Genomic DNA, 26,299 nt, shown 5'->3' on the forward strand with positions numbered 1-26,299 from the left:
AGGCTTCAAAATTTGCAGCATTTTGTATACTTGTATATAAAATTTAGCTGTCAAGTTCAGGGTAAAATTGGGTAAGAATTGCAATATTAATATTTCTAAGAATGCTTACTTGATATATGTAACATTTAGGGCATTGCTAGAAGTAGAAATTAGGCAATTTTGGTATCAGCTGACAACTGCTTACATAATAAAAGAAAATATTATGTTCTGGATTCTGAAGCTATATAATTATTCCCTCAGCTGAGCCTCTATTCTCCAAGCAAGGACTATGTTAACATAGTTAAAAGCAGAGAATATTTTGCATGACAAATCTATCTATCCACCCATTTATCACCACAGTATATGGACCTCCCAGGAAACAGATACGTGTTTGTTACTGGAGTGTGTACGTATGAAATGCGTTTGCACGCTCATTCACAGAAAGAAATCAGTTAGCAAACAGTAAGTCAAAGCCTGAGCAGTGTCTCTGCATTACCAGCCATTCATGAATTTTTCTTTTATGAACTAATCCCATTTCTTTTATTAACACACAGACTTCTTGTACTCACCGTATGTGATAACAAGAAGTTTCACAGTTTGACTACATGTTGTCTGAATAATCAGCATCTTTTTTTTGTGTACCGGCCACTTGTGAATTTCAATTGAAGAAACTGAATATTCATCTCCTCTTCACCCTCTGGCAAAGTAAACCAAGTCAATAGCACTAGCACTTCCTCCTTTCAAAAGAATAATAAAATCGCACAAAGATAAAAGTATTAAAAGAATATTAAACCCCACAGAGCAAGAGATTTTTGAAGTTCTGTTAGAAACATTTTGCTCTTACGTATAGTTTATTCAACACTTTGAGAATGCTTTGAGGCAGTCAAAGCAACCACAGTAAAGAGTCCATATTTCAAAGAGCAGAATCAATCCCATTAAAAATAAGGATTGATAATCAGCATGTTGTTGGCAGACAACGAACTTCACATCATACAAAACACATTTTGAAAATGCAGCAGCTGTCCTGTCTCCTGGAAGCAGATCGTGCTGAAAGCAATCAGAATTTCCACCTCTCTCTAAGAAAAAAGAATCCCTAACTTGATTAGAGAAATAAAGCAGTTAAATCACCTCACTTCGATTTTAACCTCATCGCGAGCATGACCATGTCTAACTCTGCCTGCACCTTCAAGGCCTAACATTGCAGTCACTCTGGAAGGGTGAAAAGGGGAGCACGCTGTTTGTTTCTGAGAGCTGGCAAACACATTTTAGGTGAATCCAAGGTTAAATTAAAAATGTACTCCACAGCCTTGCCATTTGCTTAACGAAAACAAAATAATTTATCAGATTCTCGAAGAAGTTAAATGGAAGCCCCTGCAGCCTGTCACCAACAATCCCAGCAGCTCTCACGCACAACATCTGCTAGTTGCAAGCTTTCCATTTTCTGTCCCATGACTGTTATTTGTTTACCACATATCATACTCTAAGCTCCACAGACATCAGTCCCCTTTCTCAGAAGGATGGTTTGCTGCCTCTTCAGATTGGGTGGATTTATTATAAAAATAAACACTTCTCATCAAAGATTAAATGGCTTTTGGAACAAAACAGAAGAGACTGAAAGTCTCTCTCTAAAAGTTGTTAATGAGCATTTCCAAGATGTAGAAACTTAGTGTGGATCCTGACTTGCTCCTCACCAAGGACACAGAGCAACAGACGGGAATATTACTGACATTTTCATACCACAGGCAGAGAAGACTAGAGCCTCCACTTCAAACTCAAAACCTAAGACAAGCTAATGTCCTGTCCTACACGTTTGGTATCCGAAGACATGCAGTTTGTACCAGGAAAGATGTTCAATACCCACACAAGCAATGATACACTTACTGCAGTTACCAACACGGATTATTCAAGGATTAACACTTCCCTTTCAAAGTTGTACAGAGCCTCTCCTGTCCAAGTCATGCATCAATCACAGGAATTTCTGAAAGAGAAGGGGATGCAGAGGCGCGCTGTGCTCAACTTTCCACTTTTAGCCTACACAAATATGGCCGTTTCTGTTCACTCCTAGATGATACCATTCAAGATACTATTGTCTACTTTCATATGGAGAATGCTACAGAAATAACGGCTTCCAATATTCCATGATAGACATAAGCTTTCCAATTCCATTTAAAAACAAAACCAAACCAACCAACCAACCACAACATGGACAACAGCTGACACTGTTGCAGCCATCCACAAAATACCAGAGCACAGGGAACAAGAGATTTACATCCTTCCCTTGACAACGCAGCCGTGGAAGGATGTCAGAAGACGACCCAGCCAGAGAAACCCAAGAGGCCCAAAAGTCGAGTCACTCAGTTATTTGAAGCATTATCCATAGTTTGGAATGGATCTTATCTGCCCTGATTAATAAGTGAGGATTTGTTCCACTATCCTTTGAAAAAATTACTCTCCTAGACAATTTAGGTGCTTGTGATCTTAGTATCTGCCAGATCAGAAAGGGCTTAATTTTAGGGTGGTTTAAAAAGAAACATGTATGAAAAGAAGTATTTAGGTTTTTAACAAGCCTGTTACACAAATCAGAAGTCAGGCTGTGTTAATTCCCTTGTACTTTAAACTGAAGCTCAGTCCCTGTCAAACCTGATATCCACCACTAAACGTTCACCAGTGATGCTGTGATTCAATCTAGTGCCGGTACACTCCCACCCGACTGGGCAGTGACAGGAACCAGCACAGCAGCGCACCAGAGAGGACAGACATCCTTTAGAGGTACAAAGAAGATACTGCGCAGCTGGGATAAACACCCAACTGGATGTCACAGCTGCGCTCGAGCTCTGATTTTATTTCTATGGCACTCCCTAATACATAGTTTAAATCCTTAAAGTGAAGAAAGGCATTTGAGGAGTCTCAGGTGCAATGTGCTGAAAAAAAATAGTTATTTCCTAATTATTAATTAAGATTCTTTACCTCCAACTTTCTCCTTTTATGAATAATGGCAGTATCACTCTGCATTAGGTAAAGATTTATTACTTTTAATGTAACAGAAGCAGTGAATGGTTATGCTATTACCTGTCATCTATTTGAGTGCTGCAGAAAATATGGCATTACTATAATGAAATAATGGATAAGCAATGCAAAACCTGCATTGAAAGACTTTGTTCCACTGTAGCAAAAAACATTATAGAACAAAGATCATTAAATATGGTCCCCAATACTTTATTTTTTTGTGGAGGTAGCTTTTATTATTCCTAATAGATTTATTTGTGTTCACTATTTGCTTTTAAGGCACTTATGTGCCTCATTATTTCTACACAGTTTCCTTTGTTTCGTTAGAAAAGCATGCCTTAACAATAGTAATACAGGATACTGCAAGGGCAAACCAGTGGTGAAGCCTGATAGTATATTGAAACCAACATTAAATTAGACCACCGAGTGTCTTACCGTAGAACAGAAAAAACCCTAAACCCCATGGTGTTTCTTCCCACGCAGAAATTATTCTTGGAAAGCAGTCATGATTATGCTAGGGTAGAAAAGGAGCTTTACCCTGTCATCCAATGGAGTAGAAAGCAGCAGTGCAATTGCACGTTATCAGCAGTAATCCTCCTATTAAAGCAGGTGAATTCTACATACACAAAATAACACTACTGATGATTACACTGCTGTTAAGTCATGTGGCTTTATGCTTTCCTTCTGTGGCAACTGGGTGCTAGGCAGTTTTATTGCTTTCTAATTTTTTTTCAGAGACTAGAGACCAATTATTACTTAAAAATAAGCCAATCATCTCTCCTGCTAAAAGATGACTAGCAGCAGAAGTTAAATTATAGAGAACATCACTGCCCCCAATACATTAATTTCTGTCACACTGTCACTGTAAAAATTTACAGCAGATATAATCTCTTTGAAGGGGGATCAAGTCATAGAAAGTACGAGCCTAGTTTTAAATAGAATTTTAATTTTAATGAAAGCTTCAGGGAATGATGTTTATGCTGCTTATCTTTCATACCTGGTGATTAAGTTAATTTATACTTAATGGAAGAGGATATTTCTAATCCCCAGACAGGCTCAACATCTGTCTGTGACTATGTTTTTGGAAGCCTTAAGCTGCTTGTGATTGATGTAATAAAACCAGGATCTTGCAGAACTGACACCTGAAGGATATCTGTAAGAGGGAAAATGTTATTTTTCTGCTCAATGCCTGTGCTTAAGTCAAGCCAAAATCCCGAGCACTCAATTTTGCTGTCCCTTAAAAACCTGCTTTGCACTCCCTCACCATTATTATGTGAGTATAAACAGGGGAATAAGCAAACTGTTCTCCGATATGGTCATGATATTCATACTAATTACGTGCAGTATCTGAGAACACACAACTTCCTGATGGCCTGAAGCCAATGAGAATAACAAAGCTCCTGCAAAAAAAAAGAGAAATAATCTCCATTTTCCCTTCCCTTCTCATTCCATGTCTATTTAAGACCAAATGCTAGCAAAATAAATGCTTGCATTCACCTTATAGTTCCAACAGAATTAAAAAAAAAAAAGTCTTGAAAAGTAAACGTCTTGCCAGGAAAAGATATAATTTTCAGCTTTGTCCCAACAAATCAGTATACCTGGAAACAAACAAAACCCCTGGTATTTCCAGCTGTCACATATATCCACGCTGTTTTAAAGCGATGGGAGGGGAGCAGCTATGAGAGTTGTGACAAAGCAGCCCGTCAATACCACCACACACTGGAAAAATCTGCGGAAGCTCAGAGCAAGACAGAATGGAGGGAGGACGACCTAGAAGGTGAACAGAAGTCAAGCAGCAAAAGAAAAACAAAAAACTGAAACTGCAGGTTTAAGTGCTTCGTTTAAAACTGTTTCTGAAAAGGGTAAGATAGTGCCCACAGGGGCCCAAATAAGTCTCCCAGGAACAACCAGCCTTTACACGGTAACCAGTAACGCTGGGAGCACGTTGAGTGCTGTAATATTTAAACTCCTATACCGGAGCAAGTGTCTTGTAAGAATGTCTGACACGCATCACTACGATTTCCTCAGGCCTAAAACCCCCTTGTTACATGAAAAATACCCTCAAAAATCTTACTATTTATATATCTTTATATTAAATTCTTAGTATAAATTACAGATTTTTCCCTCTAGTAAAGTAGTGGAGCACTTCTAAAGCATTAGCAGTACAAGCTGGTCCCATTTCAGGGTTCTGTTCTCCGACATACTTGTTCCACAGCCACTGCCTGGGTCCATCCCGGCACAGACGACCGCCCTGACGACCAGGAAAAGGCAGCGCAGAGTTGCTCCCTTCAAGCAAGGCTCCACATCGACAGCGGTGAACACACACGCCATGGAGCACCACAGCAACCCACAAAGCACGGACCAGCGAACGCGCTTCAACACGTCCCACGAAAGCACAGCGAAGTTTGCCTTCACAAACGGGGAACCTGCATTGAAACGCTGGCGCTTTCTAGCCACTGCATTAATCTAAGGCACAATTTCCAGTTAAGTGTCCCTGTGTAAAAGTCTAGTTAACAGGAAATTCTTACCTTTCCCTATTCCATCACGTTCTATCTCAGGAAATCTCCGTCTTATTCATCTCTCCCTATCTTCTGCTTCTGCAGGCCCTCAGGTTCATTTTGCGTCTCCCTCCTCCTGGTTCTTCTCCAAGGACTGTCACACAACTTTTATTTTACTGGGCGTACTTGTTCAGAAATTACCAAGTCTCCAATCCCTTTGGTTTTGGTATTTTCTTGGGAAGGAAAAAGACCCTACAACGCATTTTGATGTCTCACTTCAGAGGTTATTTGGGTAAAGAAAAACCTAGTGATTCTTTATTTTATTTTAAAGGATGAAAAATAATTAAGATCTCAGCAACTTCAGTTGAAAAAATTAATAACTGCACGCAAAAAAACCCAGCAAAATTGAATTTGCAATGAAAACCAGGATCCTTTCTATCTCCCTCCAAGTATCTTACTCAAAACCTTTTAAAGGCAAAAGGGCTTTTTCAAAACAAAGAAACTCTTCAGACTGAAAAGAATATGATAACCTCACTCAAACAGTATTGTCTCATTTTTAATATTTAGAAATATCTAAAAATCATGCAGAAAAAGAATGCTTCCACTAAAACACTAATTAATGTTAGAATTGAGCTGCCTTTTTTCAGGGCTCGCCCCAAACCATGCATCCAAGTCAGTGAAACCTGCCATCCGAGACGTGCTTTGCACTCAATGGAAAGGACTATCAGTTACTTCAGACCATCATAAAAAACGGATGGAGTGTATTTTGTCAAACTAACAGTACCAAACTTGGGCTTTCCTGTTACAGAACAGTCAATTAACGGTTTGCATCAAATGAATATACATAAATACATATATAAATGCTATTTCTCGTAACGACATGGGGTAATCAGATCCCTACATTTCTCTACAGTTCACAGCTGCACCAAGATTGACAACTATTTCCTGTGAGCTCTCCCGCTCTTAACCGCGACATCTAAATACTTTGCAAATAAATAATTCTTAGAAGGCACATGCACGTAAGAACTTTCCACTGGAATGCAGGGATATAATCCATGCCTGTGCATTCATTTATTCCAATTTACTGTTACCTTAATAAAACACTTACGTGGCCCAGGAGCCCGACTCCACAGAAACGATTTGTTTCTTTTGTTTGTAAGGTGATGTACCTTACTGTGCCCTTGGCTGATCGATTGGTTATAACATCATCCAAGTTGCACAAAATCTTGTTTTTTTTAAATCAATTTGTTCGTGGGCTGTGCCATTCCTGAGAGAACATACTGCAACTCAGCAGTCACCTGAAGAATTCACAAAGATGTAACTGGAAGCCCAGACAAAGCATTCAAGGCTCACCTCTCAGATTTCACACAACCAAAACCACAGCTGGTCGTAGTTTTAGGTACATATAACATACAGATCGTAAAGATGGCCAGGAGACAGCTATGAAATAAGACATTTTTATACCTTATACAAAGATCCACATAGGCATGCTGTATATACAGACGTATATACACTGAGTTTATCTTTATAGTAAATAGTTGTACACATATTTTATGAAAACTCTTCTGATCGGAAGTAATTTAGTATCAGGAAGATTACAGAAAAATAGAAGTTACTGGCATTTACATTACAGAGCAACTGGAAAAATTAATTTAAAAGCAGAGTTGATTCTGTGCAGCACAAACATACATTCAAGAACATAAAAGGGAAAAATGTCAAATTAAATAAACATATATCCATAATTTTAGACAAGACAATTAAGCTAACATTCTGAAAATCAAATTTCATTCAAGAAGTATTTAACTGCAGGTTAATAATGGAAATTATGCTGCTGAAACACTATTCCTGCAGTAAGTCAAGATACCACTCAAAACTAGATAACGTTAGCAAGCTACAGGGTAAGTAGAGGTGAAGATTATTTTGCTGATAGCAGAAATTCAGCTGAAATGATTAGCATATTGAAGTGTCAGGAAAAAACCAATTTGCACTCAAGCCTAACAACTAATCACCTTCCCTGTACGAACGTGCAAATTCAGTGAACCCACTTGGGCCAACAACGCACACAGGTGCTGCCTCTACCCCATACTTTAAGACAGCAAGAAAAAAAAATTGGTTTTAACTCCAAAACACAACAGCTTTCTTGTACTGAAAGCTAAAGAGGAAATTATAGCAAACCCAAAGAAAGAAGATGTAGTACTACCTCTTAAAAATGTACTTTAAAAAATTAAGCAGTTTCCTTAACAAAGGAAACAATTGCTCATTTTCCTTCTCCTCTTTGCTCTAGACAGGCTGTGACTAATGCAGTCTAGCAGAGGAATAGAGGAGATGGCATTTGTAGAATGAGTACAGAAGACAGAATAAACTTAATTTTTTTCCCCGATGTGAGGAACAAATTAGATTCAATTAAATCAATTCACAAGCAGACAGGTACTTCCTTATGTAGAGTGCTGCTGAGCAGCCTGTTTTCCAGTTAGACAGCACGCTAAGCCCCGTTCTCCTCTGCCCTGGTACTTCAGTGGATTCACTAGACACAAATATATTTGTTTAGTTTCTCCTACACGACAGTTTTTCAACTTAAGAGTTAGTCCAGATCAACACTCTAACAAAATGTATTGCACTTTGAGCTGGACGGATGCCTAGATCACCGAGGCAGAGAAGCCCAAAACAACCTGAGCCAAGTACTGAAAATTAGTTGGAAATTAAGCCCTTGTTCAACACAAAAACATGAACCCTTTTCAGGCTGAAGAGATGCCAGCCTTGAAGGCTACATATGAGAAGCCCTGAATGGTGGAAATAACATCTAAGAAGATCAAGGACTTCTCTACCATATTATTTTTGCAAGCCAGTTTACCTCTGAGGTAAAAGGTGAGTGGCCTTAACAACTACAGTAATTTCACTCTCTCAAAGGTACAGAGAGCTAACTCAACAAAACACTCAAGTATGCACTTAAGTACTTGATGAATAAGGTCAAAATTGCTATTTGTTTTACATCCTAGCCAACGTAACCAAAGCAAATTTCCGACCATCCTTAATCTTTCACTGGTTTCCAGCCGAAGCTTGCCGTCAGCAATGGCTCAATACAGCAAACATCTGTATGCAAGAAAGCCCCCAGGGATGCTTTGAAGTATTGCTGAATTTATGTTTAAAAAACCCCAACAAACCACAACACAAAAGAAACTTACTGTGTTAGAATTCAGTCAAAGCAGGAGCACACACCAAAGGAGCGCCAACATCTATGCTGTCAGTTAGGGAACGAGCCTTGAACAGCCGCCGAGCGTTGAAAGCCTGGCTATCAGGCTGTTTGGTACCGCTCAGTGCAGTCAACAGGACTCCTCTTGCCCCACTCCTTACTGCAGGTTATGAGGGATGCAAAATACAGCCTGCCTTAAGCCAGATTCTATTATCATTAAGACTCATTTATAATTTCTAATCAAGTAACTGAATTCAAAGATGTATTCAGACCCACTGCCTCCATTTTCATTTTTATGACCTTTGGAAGGAGACCAAGCAGCCATCCCACTTTATTCCTGACCTCCCTTCTTCTTGGGCAAGCCTTGAAGATTACAGAAACTTTTGTGGCTGCACTACAAAGACTAGAGGAAAGTGACATATTCTGATAAAACCTTCCTTTTCTCTGTATTTTATCACAAAGGTTTTCTTTTCATTTAAGAACCATCATAAGAGAAAGAAAGCAAAAAGAATTCCTAATGATCAACTTAAAATGTAACACAGTGTGACTATCTAAAAAAGTAATTGCTATAGCACATTGCGATGTATTTGAATGTTTGGAAAGTTCAGGTTTCATGAAAATGCTCTTGACAGGTCACATTGCTCAGTTTATTTCCAATCCTTCCTCTATGGCTCACCAGAAATTTTAGAGAGCAAAAAGAAAGGAGCTGTCAATAAAAGTGCAATTAAATTAGCTGCCTCTCAAAACATTGTGATCGAAGTCTAATTGGACAAACTAGTCTCCCTTCGCAGCTTGGTAACACAACTCAGACTGCAGTTCACACCGGAGCTCGGGGCACTGCAGCACGCCCGTCACTGCAAAAGCAGGCTACGGTTTTGGACCAAGTAATTTCACAGCGCTGAAAGTGAAACCTTTTAAAATTCTGCAATCCATATCAATTCTTGTCCATTAAAATTTTTAAACGAACTGGGCCTGTCATCAGCTTGCTTAGTACATTCTGAGCGCTTCCAGCTGTCCCTCAATATGGGGTCATTTCGAGAGACTCAAGAGTGAATTCACTCTCTATGTGGAAGTTAAAATACAGTCTTTACCTTCAAGACATTAGGGCTTAGAATACAATATATGAGCACACACAGACCAACCTGCAAAACTGGACTATGAATAACAGCACTTTTTCCAGTGGTGAAGGTTAAAATGGGAATAATCGTAAATTAATCTGTTGTTACGGATGGCATTATTTAGTGCTGTGTTTGTGTGCATTCCAATGATATTCCATAAGTTTGCATTTTATTAGCAAAGGACTGTAAAAACGAGAAGAAAGATGACAGTAACACCAAACAATGACATCAAGAAAAACCCTTTTTTAAAATCCTGATATCCTGAATATTCAAATAGCACACGATGCACCAAGTTATGATATTGTATTGAAAACGCAGTGACTCGAAGCACTCTGTATGGGAGAAAGTAAGAGATCGCTAATGACAATCAGGTTGGCAAAACGTGAAAATGCTTTGCGAGCCTTAGTAACCACCAGGGATATTTACTGAAACATGTAGTTGCTGTAGTCTTCCAAAGAAAAAAAGCTGTACTGTTTTCTGTAATATTTTTATAACACAACAATACATAAACTGACCTCACACACTACTACACATAATAACAGGCCATACCCTGAACACCATTAATTTAAAAAGACTGGCAATGCATGGGAGAAGCCAGGCATCATCCCCTTCTCATAGAATGGAAATGGTAGCAGAAGGAAAATGTTTTGTCTAAAGGTCACTGAGTAAACTGGCTGAACCAGGAACAGAAATTGCATCTTTTATGTTCTAGTCCAGAATTATTTTCACAAAACCAACTTTTCCTGTAATGGTTTGACAGAGAAAAACATCGAAGTGAATTACTGAATTCCTACTGTATCTATGCTAGGAATACAGTTTTAGCTATTTTTGAAGAAACGTTATTATTGCTCATGTATTTATGCATTTTTAGTGAATTAAAACATTTCAGATTATGTGTGAAATAGAGCCAGTTATAAACTAAAAGATCTGACCTTCTTTCTATCAGCAGGTTCTATTTTCTTTTCTACGTTCGGACTGCTGCCACAGCACATTCAAGTTATTTGCCACTGCTCTGCACCCAGTATTGTATTTTCTGCTGTTGTAGTAAACTCTCTTGCGGTGCTTTCTTCTATGTGGCTGTTAAAATCAATGTAGAACTATTCTGTGAGTCAAGCACTACCAGATCCTTCCCTTCCCTTTGTGGAGGGACGTCTCACGTTGTAGTTTGGAAAATTTCCAACAGGGCCTGTCCTAATCAATAGAAGAAAGGTTAAAAGCTCTTAAGGATGAAGCAGATAAGTAATTGGAAAAGCGAGAACAGAGGGCAGAGACCAAGGCACCTGAAATATTTGCTTCACAAAACTGAACAGAATAGTGGAGGCTAGTTCTTGAGCAGGATGAGAAATAGCAGTAGAAATAAATACTCTCCAACTACAGAAAAACAAAGTTAACGTTTCACTAATCTGAACTGAAGTAACATTGACAAATATCACATTTAAAAGTCTCCCTCACATGTCTAACTCATCAAAAGCCGCATCGGCTAATGTAACAGACAAGAATTGATACCGAAGTTGGCAGACTGCCTGATGGAGGAATAAACCAAAAAGCCCTCTAGGAAAGAGAAAGGGTCTAATTCAATGTGCTTTCAAAGGGCTTTGACGGAACGATCCTGAATATGAATGCTGGGTCATCTTGACTGATGGAGAAAAAAATTGTGTCAGCCTGCAAAACGAACCAGAGTAGAAAGATCAATCTCAAGAAAGCCACACATACGAGTTTATACACTCTCGGACAGAAATAAGGCTTGGAATGAAGAGGTGGTGCTTGAGGAGCATTTGAATAACTGAAAACCTGACCAGACTTCCAAGCGATAGCAAAGGGATAGAGGAACCAACCTAAAGCTCTAGCAGTCAGCTCAAAGTCAATTAGCAAATGGAAAACACCACCCTGATACCACCATAGCTAGGTGTGTTACGTGCTTATATTTATAAGCACTATGCTCCTCCCATATAATCCACAAGGCACAGGCAGCCCTGAGTAATGAATCCCTGCAGAACACAATACAGTGGCTCACAGAAGCGGAAACTAAGATACATTATAAGAAGACTGAAGAACAGTCACTGTTTTCTGATCAGCGATAGCTGCAACACCAGTTTTCTCCCATCCAGGCTCTCTGTATGTTTATGCGCTGAGTTTCTGACCCTCTTAAACCACCCGTCACACAATCATAACCTTAGAACATGTACAGTGAGATAAACACAGTAATCAATGGCAAGAATGACTTTATCATCAAAATCTAGGATAATCATACTCTCAAGACATCTTTGCACAGTGTATTTTCATATTTCCATTAAATATGACGCAAACATCAGGGAGGTTATGAAACTGAATTTTAAAAAATCTGGAAAATAAATGGAATGCACAGGTGAATTCCGACTTCTTTTTTCCTTCTTTGACGAGGTACAAAATTGCTCCTCAATATCAAATCCAGAATAGCATTAGGATTTGGAAAACATCTTTGAAACATACAGAAGAGAAACATTACTGAAAGGCCTGTAAGTAAAGACCCACATTCCCTTTGCAGCTGAGTAGACAAGGCTGGACCCATCAGTCACTAGCACGGCAGCACTCATCCCCTAAGAAGCTGCCACTTTAATGTAAGTTACATTTATGCAGGAAGTACATAAGTAGGAAACATGAATAATTTCTGGACACTCATTTAATACAGATCACATATTCTCCTCCCAGAAACTATTAATGTTGTCCTATATCAGAGAAAGAAATCATTTAAAGTGAGAAAGGTGTGTCATCCACACAACAGAAAAAATGAAGCATGTTGTTTTGTGCAAGAAAAGAGCAAGATCTTTTGTGTAGTGAGTTCTACAAAGCCTTGATTAGAATTTCGCCCTAACTACCTAACACTTAGAGATAAAAAGTCAAGCTGACACACATTAATATTTACAGGGTGCTCTCTGAACAGAATGACATTAGCCAATGTTTGCCTGCTGATCTTGCAAAAATTTGAGAGGGATCACATTGGCGTTCCTTCTGCTCAGAAAATTAGTTAATCATATTTGACATTTGCTAGAGCCATAGAATCCAGAGAAGAGAATCGTACCTGACGTATTTTAAAAAGAAGAAAAAAAAATAATCAGAACATCACAAATAAATTTCAAGGCTGAATTCACATACAAAACCACTGAAATGGTATGTACAGAGAGTAGCACCTAAAAAAAGATAAACCAGCAATGAAACAGCAATACTATCATAGGTAATAAAACAAAAGCACTCATTTTTGTGGGCACAACGAATCGTTTTTGTAAAGCCATAGATTAAAGTACATTTCGTCTCCAAAGTGTTTCAATTCTTTCTTCTGTCAATGGCTATTTCAGTGCTGAATGAGTCATTACATTACTCAGGGGGCTGCACCTCCATCATCTCTAGCACGTAAAAAGCATTTTATTCCATGAGCAACTCTTATTTCTAATGACAAGCATGTCATAATACTATGCTTTCTTTGTCAAAAGAATAAGATGCTTATTTTCTGTCTTGAAGTATGTAAGAAACTAGGCATGTAAACGCAAGAGATCATACTGGGACAGAGAATAAACAGCAGCAACAAAAATGTAAAGAAGTGTCTTATTATCACTGGATTAATTAGCATTAATAAACTAGGGCACAAATATTTCTGACAGGACAGGAAAGCAGGTCATTAGCATTGATGAGATGATATAAATGATCTTCCTAAGACATTTAGAGCAGACCCACTCTAAACGATACTCACAGCTTGCAATTATACCACCAGTCAAATCTAACATCCAGTGGAGAATATACAGTATTTGCATACAAGACAGACTCCTGTTTGCTCCTCAAATCTAATGCAATTTTAAAAAGAATAAATTTGCTAATAATTAAGCAAACACTGAAACCAAAATATTTTACTACTACAAAGATTCAAAATTAGGCACAAAAAAGCAGAAGTTTGTGAAGCCTTTTAAAGTAGATTTTCCGTTGGAGTCACAATATAAACAATGATTTGCATCAGTGATTATCTTAATTAAACTGCTGTTTACATATGTAACGTTGATTTACTTTAAATGTTGTTCGGTGTCATTAGACCATTCATTTAATTGTGCAAGTTTCCTTTAGCTGAAGCCTTCTCCCACCTTCAGCAGGCCCTGAACAGCACCTCTGCTGCAAGAAGTAAATCCAGAGCAAATTTAATTCCACACAAGCTTTATACAAGTTTCTTTGTAGAAAGCACAATCCAATCCCTTACCTTATGCTACCACATGACAGGGATTTCACTCTACATCAGGTGTAGTCAAGCTTTCTGACCACGTTGCCTATTACAGACCTGGATAAAAACGCATACTGTGATCGCTTCCCAGGCCCGCAAAGGGACATGTGCCACCCCGGCTCTACGTGAAGCTTTGAATATGTTAATTAAAAGACCCTACCTTTCCCCATCTTTTCTTACTTGAGATTTCTCACTCAGGGAGCAAAGCTCCCTCCTGATGACACGATCACCAGCTGCCTAATCTGGTAGGGAAGGTCTTCACTAGATCATAAATTCAAGGCAAACCAGCTACCGTTGCTGCAACAGTGTAAGCTGGAAAACAACAGCTCTGAAATGAGCAGTGACAGCTGTTCAGAACAGAAATCAAGATTACTGGCCATCACTACCGCCTGAACTCACCCTGTAGTAATGCTAGAAGAAAGTAAGCTTAGTTTGATAATATTCACAGATTTACAGAGGAGTTTAAAAGTCCATCTTTCCAGGAAAACAGCTCAGCCACAAATGACTGTGGTCGTTCCAGCATGTCATCAACCCGGATGATTGCAGTGATCTACTCAAGCCTTAAAAAGGCATGAGAACAGTACTGCCACACAAACAAAAGCAAAGAGTTAGTATCTTCCATATTACTGTATTAAATGCTTTAATTTCTTAATTACGAGTGAAACTTGAGTTCCAAATTAAGAACACCTAAGGAAAATAGGACTAGTCTAAGAACCAAAGCTAGGACCAAACACGCTCTACATTTTGGCTCCTGCAAAGTTTCACCAGGAAAATTAAAAATTTGAAGAAAAAAAAAAATCAGAAACCCTCTTTTTTAGCTGGATTTTTATTTTTTTTTTAAAGAAGAGCAAAAAAGTAAAACAAAACAGACACCATGTAGTTGACTAGCTGCCGCCTTTAATTTCAGAAAGGGCTACTTGGTCAGGCAGAGCCAGACACCGCTCACCCTCTGGGGGCCAGAATGGCCTGAAACCAGCCTAACAGAGCAAGCCGCAGAGCCGCTCTCAGACCCTCCTCTCGCGAGCTCCCGGCCGCTGACACACACCTTCACCCTGCAGAGCAGCACGCGGCTCCAAACCGCTCTGTTGGGAACTCGGCTGTCATGGGACTGCGGTGACACTGGGGCGAACGTAGAGGATTCGGGAGCAGCAAGGAAATAAATGGAGCAACGCGGGGATTTAACCTTTATGGGGATACCTAGTGCCTTCAGGATCTTGACGCGCCCAGGCAGTCGCACGAGGTACAGGGGATTTGTCCAGCAGAGCTGCACAACGTGGGAAAGCAGGTGCTGTGCAGTGCCCACCCTGCTCCAAAGCCTCACATGTGCCTGGGCCACTTCTAATTCTATTTTGATTCCTTATGTTCTTTGCATCACAGAGTAACACAAAGCCTTCCCTCATCTCTACAACAGAAGAGATTTCCCCTATTAAAAAAAAAAAAAAGTTTTAAATCTTTGCATGAGTTTCAAGTTTCTGTTTAAACATGTTACATGCACAAAATATCAACCACATACCTCGGGACTTAAATGGCCAGGACAAGTTCTTAAAACTAAGAAAAGATCAGCCACACTGTGGAGCAACAGCCACTAAGGATATTTAAGTACGTTCATTTGAACGTTTATCACTGTAGATTTTCAATGACTAATTATTGGCAGTGCCCAGATAATTACTAGTGATTGGTGCACATAAAGACTGGAATTGTGCTGGAAAAATTAAGAGATATGTAGGGCATGATAAACTGATCTTACTCAACTTTTATTTCAATATTATACGTCACACGAAAGGAAGGAGGAAAAAACCATCAAAACTCCATTAAGATGTGGAAAAATTAAACTAAAAAAATTTGAGCTATTAATCTTTCCTGATAATGAAGTACTTCAGGATGACTTCTAAAACTCACTTGCATTTAGATCTTTCATTTATTTTAATCTGGGAGATAATTAGAGGGAAATCAAATCCATCTCCAACAGCAGAATATTTACCTGAGATGCAGCTCAGACTTCTCAGTATTTCCCCTGGGTGTTCAAACTCGGTGTTATCTGTATCATTAAAACTTTACTTAGATGAATGTCCGTTACTTAATTAGCATCAAAACTAGAGCCTGCAATGTTTGCTGCTGGTTAGCTGTCAGAACAGGAATCCTTTCCATTTTTTTTTTCTATTAATAGGTCAAGTTTTGCTTTCCCTACTGCCAGGCACAATTAGACTTGCCAAACTATTACAATGGATAGGTAAACTACTGTCCAGCTTTCTAGCTTCCAGCCAATTATTTAGTTATCATCTTTGTCCTGCAAACAGAGGAATGATGCCATTTCTCTGCAGTTACCGGTAGGAGTAAACACTCCTACTGAACGTGGGAGTACACGTTAGAACTGGTCAAAACGCACCGAAACAAGTGAGAGGCAGGACACAAAGTGAAAGCATTGCAAAACCTTTGCTAGCGAAGATGAGGCAAGAGCAACCGGTGCTCAGTTCTTCTCTCAAATGCTTTTACTTTGATGTAAATCTCCAAGGTGATCAGGGTGAGGTCCTTTATGTGAAGCTCACAGTAAGACCATGAACCATTCCCAGTTCAATAAAAAGTACTTGGAAGGGGTAAGTCTCAGCTGAACGGGTGGGCAGTTGGCACACGTGAGTTCCTGTATACCCACAGGAAAAGTTATCAGAATATTGCCCTTTGCAGCAAGAAATAGGATTGACTTATGGTGAAGACACAGAGATGTTCATCAACAAGATGCTCTGTTAACCAGATTATCCTGAAAAGGAGCTGCATCACTGATGAACTCTTGCTGTGAAGAGCCAACGGTTTAGCTCATCACCAACTCATCCTGTTACAAATTACAAGTTCAAAAATGATCTTTTTTCAGGTCTATACATTGAAGTAATCTTAAGGGTAAAGGTTAGAAGCACAGACAACACACAGAATAGATTCCTTTGCAAGACATTCTGTATACTGACCACAGCAACCTCCACGTGTGGCACTGCAACTGAAAGAACAATTTGATCTTATAATAACATTACAATACTACAAAATTTAAGTATTATCAGTCAAGTCTTGTTCATGGGACTCTGTCTACAAAAGGTCAGCAAATTTGTACTTTAAATCATTATAGAACATGAGTAACACATTTAAGGTTGCCACTAAGCATCAAGAGAAGAACAAAATCGACACTCTAGTATGGAGGCAGGCCTATAAGCAAGAATATCTGCGGACAAAAAAAAAAAACCCACAACCTCCCTTTCATGTCTCCAAGGAATGGCTTAAAGTAAGGTGTTTTATCAAAAAAGAAGATATTATTTCTCTCAGCCTGATCCCACCACAAGCATTTCTGTGCAAGCTGCTTCAGGCAGTTCCTCTCATTTCTAGATCACAGATTTAACTATGTTTATTACACCAGATCAAGGAAGCAATTTCTAAATACAATATTCATACTTTCCAGCTCCAATGGGGCAGTTCATTCAGAGTAATTTGTGACTTTCAAGCAAATTAATACACAAATTTACATCTCATGACTTTTTTGAATTAAAAAAAAAAAGAGAGATGCCTCAAGTAAAAGCACAAATAAAAGGATCTGAGTTACTAAATTGCTTGCACCAGTTCCGAATCAAAGGTAAGATATTTCAGGGGAACTGATAAAGCCCAATTTACTATCAGTTTGCAGACCTTTTGAATTCCTTGAGCTAGAGCATGTGCATGGCTCCTGCCACGCTTCCACCATTCCTGTAAGAAAGCAGCACGTGAATCGGTCAGCGCCGAGGTGTGGGAGTACCATTTGGTGGACTGCTGCTACTAAACAGAAAGTATAACCAACTGGTTTTTCCCCTGCCCTTCCCCTAGCAGATCCACAGATCTGAGTACTCTTTTTGTACCACACCACCAATTCACATCCTACAAGCCGTTTTAAAAGCGTTAACACCGTGGATGCAAAAGGAGTCAGACAGTTGGGAACTCACTGTCCCACATAAACTAACATAATTGGGAAAAAACACTTCACTTTTATAATTATTGCAAGGCACTGATCCAAAAAAAACGAAGAAAGCCAACACGCTTACTGTGTATCTTTTCTCTTTTTTTTCTGAGGGTCCACTAGACGAAGAGTGTCTCTGATAACAGCTACTTTCACTTCTTCATCAACAGGGCTTGGGACATTTTCAAACACTCCAGGAGAAAGCTTTAAATTACAAAGGGATACAATTATTCAGTACAGAAATAAGGATTATTTATTCCATATTTTCTCAACCTTCATGCATGTCATATGTGTTTTAAATACACAATGATAGATTCCAAAATACTACACAGAGGATACACAAATACCCTAACATTTTCAGTATGATATTACAACAATTTTTGGCAAGTTCCTCTAGGAAATTGAAATATTAAAAGAAGATTGTTGCCAATATTACCATTTACATTATGTATACAAACATGAAAAAAAATTATTAGCAATCCCCTAAACACAATTAAGTCAACTGCAGGGGAGGATGAATAAATGTATTTATGACAAAGATGATGGAGAGCTTTCACAACTCCAGTAAGTCATATTTCCAGCCTATAAGATTAGCAATGATTTTAAAGCAGAAAATTACAGAGAACCTTGGAGGTTTCATATTAGTAGACAGCTTTCATCTTTCAAACAAGGAAAAAAAAGACCAGAAAACCAAGACCTAAACAATTTCATTCCATATCACCATCATGTTGAGAGGTCTTACCTCTTGCTCATGTTCTATTCTCATGCTGGGGTTTGCATTTACTTCTAGTAACATGGGCTTCAAGTTTTTCATCAGGAGAATGTCAAACCCTAAAATCTGTGCATGACAAGCAACGTGTTACTTCAGTTCTACTCACAGCATTCTTCTAGCGAATGCAATGGTCATCCATATGTCAACATGCAGGAGGAACATACATTGGAGGGACAAAAGAGAAATAACTGAGGAACGTGCTATATTGCTGAATAATTACTGAAACCATTTGTCTTCGATCCCAATGGCTACATTCACACCACCCCCATCTCCAACATGGAATCTTAGCACCTATGACAAGTGGGTCTTAAAATTACCACCGTGATAGCTGCACTAGGAAGCTGCAAAGCATCATAGTTATAACATCCAGGAGATGGAAACTGGAGTGAATACCGCTACTAATGACTGACACCCATTGCAAATTCTCCACGTCTGTCTGTGGCTGTGTACTAACACAGGTCAGGAGACTTGAGATCCGCAAGGTAAAACCTGGGCGAGCAGAACCTAAGCTCTGAGCTCACGCAGTGCTATTCAGCGCACGCACTACGCCCAGCCAGCGATCAGCCACACAACTAGAGACAGATTTTTGAAGAGGAATTAAACATCCAGAAAATTAACCCATCCATTGAAATAACTGCATTCCTGGCAGAAATTCCAACCCACCTGGAAGCAAGTTGGCCCAGGCTTTCCTGCTGGTATGTCAGACTGATAGTAAACTTTCAGTTCTGGCGTCAGTGCAATAATTGTTTTAATGACCAGTGAAATTATATCTGACCACAGCTTTTTGACATCAGCTCCTCTGGAAGACAGTCTGCACAGAATGCTTGAAAAAGTTCTCTTGCTGCCAGTGTTTGCGCTGTCAGAATGGATGAAATTCCCGCTATGGATATTTAGCGAGTAGTTGGTTAAGTGCATAAAAACCTGGTGCAAATTTTTTAGAGTGGGTTCTTGATAGGGCTCTGTACAAAATCTAGAAAGTCCATCTTTGGCTATATAAATCTCTAAGGGTTCTAAAGATTTCAGTAAGACATAAAGACGAATATCAAATTTCAGTTTGTCAACAAGCAGAGGTTTGCAAATATATTCCTGGACCACAGCTGGCCGGCTCTGGATGCTTCCCGTCAGTCTGATGTCACTTGGGTCTTTAATGAGGTAGATTCCATCCCCCTGACACCCTCCATCAGGTTTTACAATAAAAGTGGGCCTCCAGGATGGATCGCTGTCTTTCATCATACGGACCTAGAAGGAAACAAATTACACTGAAAGACACTAATTGCGGGGAGGGGCTGATACCATGAAAGCAAACAAATTGTGTTCATAAATAAAAAGAAATAAAATAACATGATGACATCACTATCGTAGTAAACACTGTGCAAAAAAGGTAGAAGATAAACAGTGCTGACAAGCACAAAGACAAACAAAAAGGCATGAGTAGGGAATTACTAGTACAGGTAAAAGGTCATTTTACTTAACAAGCTGTTGTGTAAATGATTTCAGGAACTTCTTTTTACGTTATGTACCAATTTATAGAACGAAATGCTGTATATCTCATGAGATCCATTTTATTAGTCACTAATGTATATGAAACTGCAAACTCAAACTTTTGTGCTGCATTTTGAACACCTACTGGCAAAGATAATCAGTAACCTAAGGAAAGGCACTTTATTTATTGAGGTACAAATGCAGACGAACAGTACCAGAAGAAGGAATTATAAAGTAAAAATTTGGCACTGATAATACCTTTTTCCACCACTGAATATTTTTCACAATCAGACACCCAGTGTTAGCAAAACCAGGGAATATTGAGCCACGAACAGATATTAAGCAGCCATGTACCGGTATTAAGCAAACACCACAAATTTACTAAATAAGCATGGAGTTTATGCCTCCGTTGCTACCTACCACCATTCCCCAAAAATGAAGGGGTTTCTAAATTATACCAGAATTCCTCTCAGGCCTCACAGGCAATTACTACCTTTCTATCCAATGCAAGAAAATTCTATCACGATTTCAACAACTCTTTTCAGTAGCTTTGATTTGTGTTAGGAAGATCTGTTCATGGCACATGACAATTTAGATGCTGTCTTCAGACGTACCTAGTGTGAAATCAGGAAAGGTTGGAAAGTTGGTGGAGAATTTGATGGTGCCTAGTACCAAACCAAAACCTTTGGATGAATCTACAAAGCACTCCACGCCTGGCCTGTCGTTTCCTCAAGCTGGTGGACACGTTCAGTCTGTGTTCAGACCTTCACCGCTGCTGTGCCGGTTCAGTGTGAAACACAACGCACTCTAGTGTACGAGCTCGCAAACAGCCAGCACCAATATCTACCCAGCATACTGCATTTTAATAGGCAAAAATGCTTAGAAAAGTCAGAATGCATAAGATATATTTCCCTTCTTTCACAGAGAAATGCTTCCAGTTTGCAGATTTCTTAAAAAAGTTATGTCAAATACTCTTTACTGCTAACAAGCTAAATTAACAGAATCATTCCGGAAAATGTTTTTTCCAAAAGACAACAATTGACAATTGAACTTACTACGTACGGGGCGATGGGAAATGCCCCCATTAGAAAGGAAACAGCATTCACAAATATTTAGGAGGAAAGAAATTGTTAAACTCCAAGTTGTTATTTATCAAAATGCAGCTATAAAATCCAGGTTTCAATAAACAGACGCTGAAGGACTGTAGCTCACACAACTCCTAACAGCACTGGCACAGGGAGCCCTGACAAAGAACGCAGCTAAAGACAACGCAGGATGCAGGCTAACACCTTTATCAGCCACTCACGGGATTCAGAAGAATAAAGCACCTAAATTCTCTTCTTTCCAAAACGGAGGGATGTCACAGCATAGATCTCTCTTTCCTTGCGTTCACACGCTTTACGGCACCAGCCCTGCAGCTGCTGCTCTCTCCCTTCAGCCAGACACGTGCTGAACAAAGTCGGTGATCTGGTTTCGCGCAGGCCTGCGGCTCACCCACAACAACTGACTTTAAGAAGCCTGAGGACACAAGCTAACGAAGAAAAAACAATCAACTGCCACCATCAGCCCCGGCGCTGCAGAACGGAAGAGGAAAAACGAGCGCAGAGGAAAAGGCTGAGCACGGGTCAGGTCGTGGTGATTTTTGAACAGCACCCTCTGCGGCGACTACACGGGGCCGCTGACCCAGCCCAGAGGCCCAGCTCGGCTAGCGGCGACGTTCCCAAGGCCCGAAGGACTCCTGGCTCCGTCCCACCCGGTCACGCATGTTGGCGAGAATCACGCTGCTAAAAGCCTTCCTACTAACTACGGCAGAAATTCAAGATTAATTATTTAGACTAGGATTTTTCTCATGGACGAGTCTCACATTAACTCAATGAAAGCTCCTTCTTCAAAATAGGTCGCTTTGAGGGATAAAACACCACAATGGAGATCAGGCTTACGTAAACCGTGTGTGGATAAATACATTCAAGTAGATCAGCAGGCCTAGATGTGCCAAGAAGGAAAGCAGGATTTATGCCCTAGTCTTTTTACCACTAATCTTCCTCTGACGTGACATTACTCTGCATACTAGAGGAGTTTCTCTGGTTCACCGTTGTTAAAGTCAGCATCCCAAGAAGATTCCCCGTTAATCTTAAACCTCCATGACTAAACATACCCTGCTATGACTCTAGTCGTACATATGAAGTGCCAGTCATGGTCTACTAGGGCAGAAAGTAATAAAGAACCTCTAATGAAACCAGCCAGGGCAATCTGCCTCCCATTCCCGTGTCTGTTGTTCACGCCTCGGGCTACTTCTGCTCTGCCACAGCAGCACCTTTTCAAAAACAATAATGCTTTCTGGGGACTATTGTTAAAGATGCAATAGCAACCTGCTTTTGAAGTACTGCATTTTAACAGTCATTGGTCTCACAGACCTCACACTTAGCTCTCTCCATTTAGCTGGAAAGGAAATAATTTTCTCCATCATTTTCTAGTCCATTGTTGATGGAACAGAAGGCCTGAAAAATATCCATCAAAATAGTCCATCAAAACTTACACAGGGCAGATGAAGATATGATGGTGGGGAAAGGGGGAATAGTAATCCAGAGTTGGTCTGTTTTTCAGCAGACTGTGTGTCTTGAAGAAAGCAGATGTTTCTTGATCTTCAAGGAAATTCCCAACAGTCGTCTTCAAATTCTCCACAATGCCCTCAATTATATTCTTTCAAATTCTCATTAGAAGGCTATCCAGACTTAGAAAATTCAGTCATGTAGGAAAATTAGTTCATATGAAATGAGATCTTTCTGTGTACTTAGCTTGACAGAAGGACATTATCTTCCAAAACATGTTAACTGTTTACAGTCAACAGCAAGAGGAGAGTATGATGTCTAACGGTATGAAAATCTGACCCAGTTGCAGGTTTGCCTTTCATGAGGGAACACAGGCTGAATGAAGAGTGTTCTGAAAAAAATGCATCTAATGGGTTATAAGATTTGACAGCACAGAGACTACAATATTCATGTCTATGCCTAAGAGGTAACCAAAAGCTGAAAATCTGATTAAACCACCAAAAATATGCTGTGCTGGAAATTAGACAGTCCAAATTAGATTCTTATTAAAAATTAATCATACTAGGCCTATTCATCATCCTCACAGACAACACAAAAGCAGCAGCATGAGAGCAATCGAGGTCCTAGTTTGAATTCTAAGCTAGTTACTTTCCAGAATTGGAATTTCCTATTAGAAATAAGGTCTTAGCACACAGATTCCAACAGATTCTTCTCTGTTAGTGAAGGGGTGATTACTGTAGCACCCGAGAGATTTGCTTATCTGGAATTCATCTTTTGTTAGTGATGTGTTAGTACAAAATGTTTTAGAAGGTAAAAAAATAGGTCAATATTAAAGATAGCTAAATATTTTTTTACTTAGTAAAATGAACTTTCAAGCCCTTGTTAAAAATACCTATCACCATTTAATTTCACAACTTACACTAAGGGAACCACCATTTTGTTGGCATTTCCCAATACGAAGCTCATCCACAACAAACTCAAGAGTGCAGCTTTCTCACCAATTACTGGCTTTTAAAGCACAGAAGATTAATTATTAGATTAGACGTAGTGTTTTCTACCTGGACGTAGGTACAGTGGAAAGTGGGAAAAGCTGACAGCATTTGATTTGGTTATTGATACAAACGTATGTTAACGAACATGCCTACAGAAGTGAATCACAACAAAAATACTTGAAAGACAAATTGCTTTGAAATACAGCGCTTCAGGAGGAAGCAACGAGATTTAAATTCTCAAGGAGATTCTTCTTTCAACAGTCATTTCTATTGCAGGCAAAATCTCACAGGCGCTTTCTCAGTCCAGCCCTTCGTGATAAAATCCTAGACTACAGAGAGCACCAAACCATCTTCTCATGTCTCACCTACACCTACACTGACACAGAATTTGTGACTTTTGGTAATCAACTGTGCCCTAAAGGACTTGAATACTAGTAATAGCGAAGGTACAACCAGAGAGCTTTCCTGAGAACTCACGAAACTGCAAGTGAGAAGTGTTCTGAACTATTTAGGGCTCACAGCGGATTCGGAATTTCTTGTTTTGCCTTTTTTCTTCTTTTGGAGGGGTTACGTTACAAACTTGTGTTAAGCAGAACATAAACTCTTACTACATAAAATCTAATGTTTGATAACAAGAACTATGCTTTTCTCAAACACAGATGGAAGAACATATGCAAAGGAAACTCCTAGGAGTGTGTTACTGGACATCTGTTATTCTTGGAACAAAAACCGAATCGTTTTCACTCCAGTAACCGTTCAACCAGAGCAAAGTATTTATTTGCAGTGCCACCTGCTGACAGCGTGCGGGTCTCCGCATTCAACCCGACGCACAGACATCGCTCCGCGCTGCGCAGTCCATCAGGGCCTGGTAACGCAGGCGGGCACAACTCCCACAGGAGCCATCGCCAGAGCCCCAGTGTGCCATTTCGAAAGTTTACTTCCGAGTTATTTGCACTTACCTACCTGTCACTGCTAAATGGATTGGATAATTTACGCTCCTTTCACAAATTGGACTTTATCTAAAGCAGTAAGGCTGAAGTGCTGTTGGGATTTTATTCGTTTCTGCTGTTACTAGCAGCGCCGTGGCAGTGACCCAGCGCACTTGAAGAGTATGTATTAAAAGATGTTCATGGATTTAACTGGACTGTGGATATGGTAATTATCTAAAAACTAACACACAGTATAAAAGTCTATTAAAGTCCACACCTTTTTCTCTCACTTTTCCAAGCAGAGGATACTGTAGAATACAAGAATGCACTGGGCAAGTCAGACCGGGTTAAAACAAACACATACAATATTTTAAAAAATATTTGTAATAACAGAACCAAACACCAACACACAGCATCACTTTTTTTTTTTTCCCCAAAAAAAGCTGAAAAAGAATGGCATTTTATTACATTCTGAATATTTAAACAAAGCAACAGTCTGACAAGAGACTCAAACAATTATTCAGGAAGATGTGAGTAAATTTAACGACACACAGTACAAGAAGCTGTTTTCAACGCTTTGGATAGAACAAGCAGGATGGACTAAAAAGATTTCCGTGACAACGAACGTGGTGAAGCACCACACTCCACGCACTACTGCACTGGAACCTCCTCAGCCCTTTTAAACTCCGTAGAATATGCAGCGAAAGGGCTTACGGTTCTACCACGCTTGATTTTCAGACATCTCTTCTGGCCTTGCAGAGACGCATAATTGTTTTTAAGCTTATTCTAGAACATAACAAACGAAAGCAGTTCATCTAGACTACGTCTGCTCTCAGGTGAATTGAGTAAGATGTCATCCAGAGTACCCAAGTGTGTTTTCAAATAATCTGCTAGGTATAAAAAATTAAAGAATGACACGGGGTCAGTATGCAACAAGTTTTACTATTCTGAGAGTAAAAGTAATCTACCTCAGCCACAAAGAGAGGAAATTCTTCTGGCAGAATCCAGGACCGAGGGTAGAAGTTATATTCAAGAGGAAACAGATCTTGCATTGTTCGCACTGCCCGACTCAGCGTAATTTTACGTACCATCTCCGTCATGCCTGGGAAAAGAATAGACAGTGTCTAAATTTGATGATTAACTCTGCACTGAAGTCTCATCCTAAAAGTAAATTGTTATACCATCACTCACCCTACTGGTAGGCACTCCAGTCACTGCTTTCAATCAAGCTGAAAACCTTTGAAAATTTAAGATCTGATAAAATATTTGTAGCATTCCCCTGCCATATTTCATACTGTATGTATTAGTGTACCATATTAGAAAAAAATTAATTAACAAAAATACAGCTCAGAATAATAGAGGGAAAGCTTTAGTCAACTAATAACTACTGTCTTTGCCATAGTCCAAAATTGTTGCCCTAGCCTGCTATCGTTCCAGGAACAGGCAAAAATGTAATTTAAATACAATCAACAACTTTGTGTTTACTTTGCATTCATTTAAGTAACCACGTCAGAACGAATAGGTTATTTAGCAGCCAAACTTAGCTGCTTTCCTGCAGCTTTGAATCTCATGGTTGG

At 39.4% G+C, this 26,299-nt stretch overlaps 1 protein-coding gene across 1 annotated transcript in view; it reads right to left on the reverse strand.

Annotated features, from left to right (window-relative positions):
• Window positions 1–26,299, reverse strand: part of TTLL11 (tubulin tyrosine ligase like 11) — a 48,024-nt gene that overhangs the window by 12,783 nt on the left and 8,942 nt on the right. The window contains exons 3-6 of the mRNA XM_086475555.1: window positions 25,691–25,824; window positions 19,434–20,009; window positions 18,741–18,836; window positions 18,084–18,202 (exon numbers count right to left, since the gene is read on the reverse strand). Of these exons, the coding sequence (XP_086331681.1) occupies window positions 18,084–18,202; window positions 18,741–18,836; window positions 19,434–20,009; window positions 25,691–25,824 (925 nt within the window). The remainder of the gene's footprint in view (window positions 1–18,083; window positions 18,203–18,740; window positions 18,837–19,433; window positions 20,010–25,690; window positions 25,825–26,299) is intronic.

Source organism: Leptosomus discolor, chromosome 19 (genome assembly GCF_034619465.1).
Source record: "Leptosomus discolor isolate bLepDis1 chromosome 19, bLepDis1.hap2, whole genome shotgun sequence".
In the NCBI taxonomy this organism is placed as follows: domain Eukaryota; kingdom Metazoa; phylum Chordata; class Aves; order Leptosomiformes; family Leptosomidae; genus Leptosomus; species Leptosomus discolor.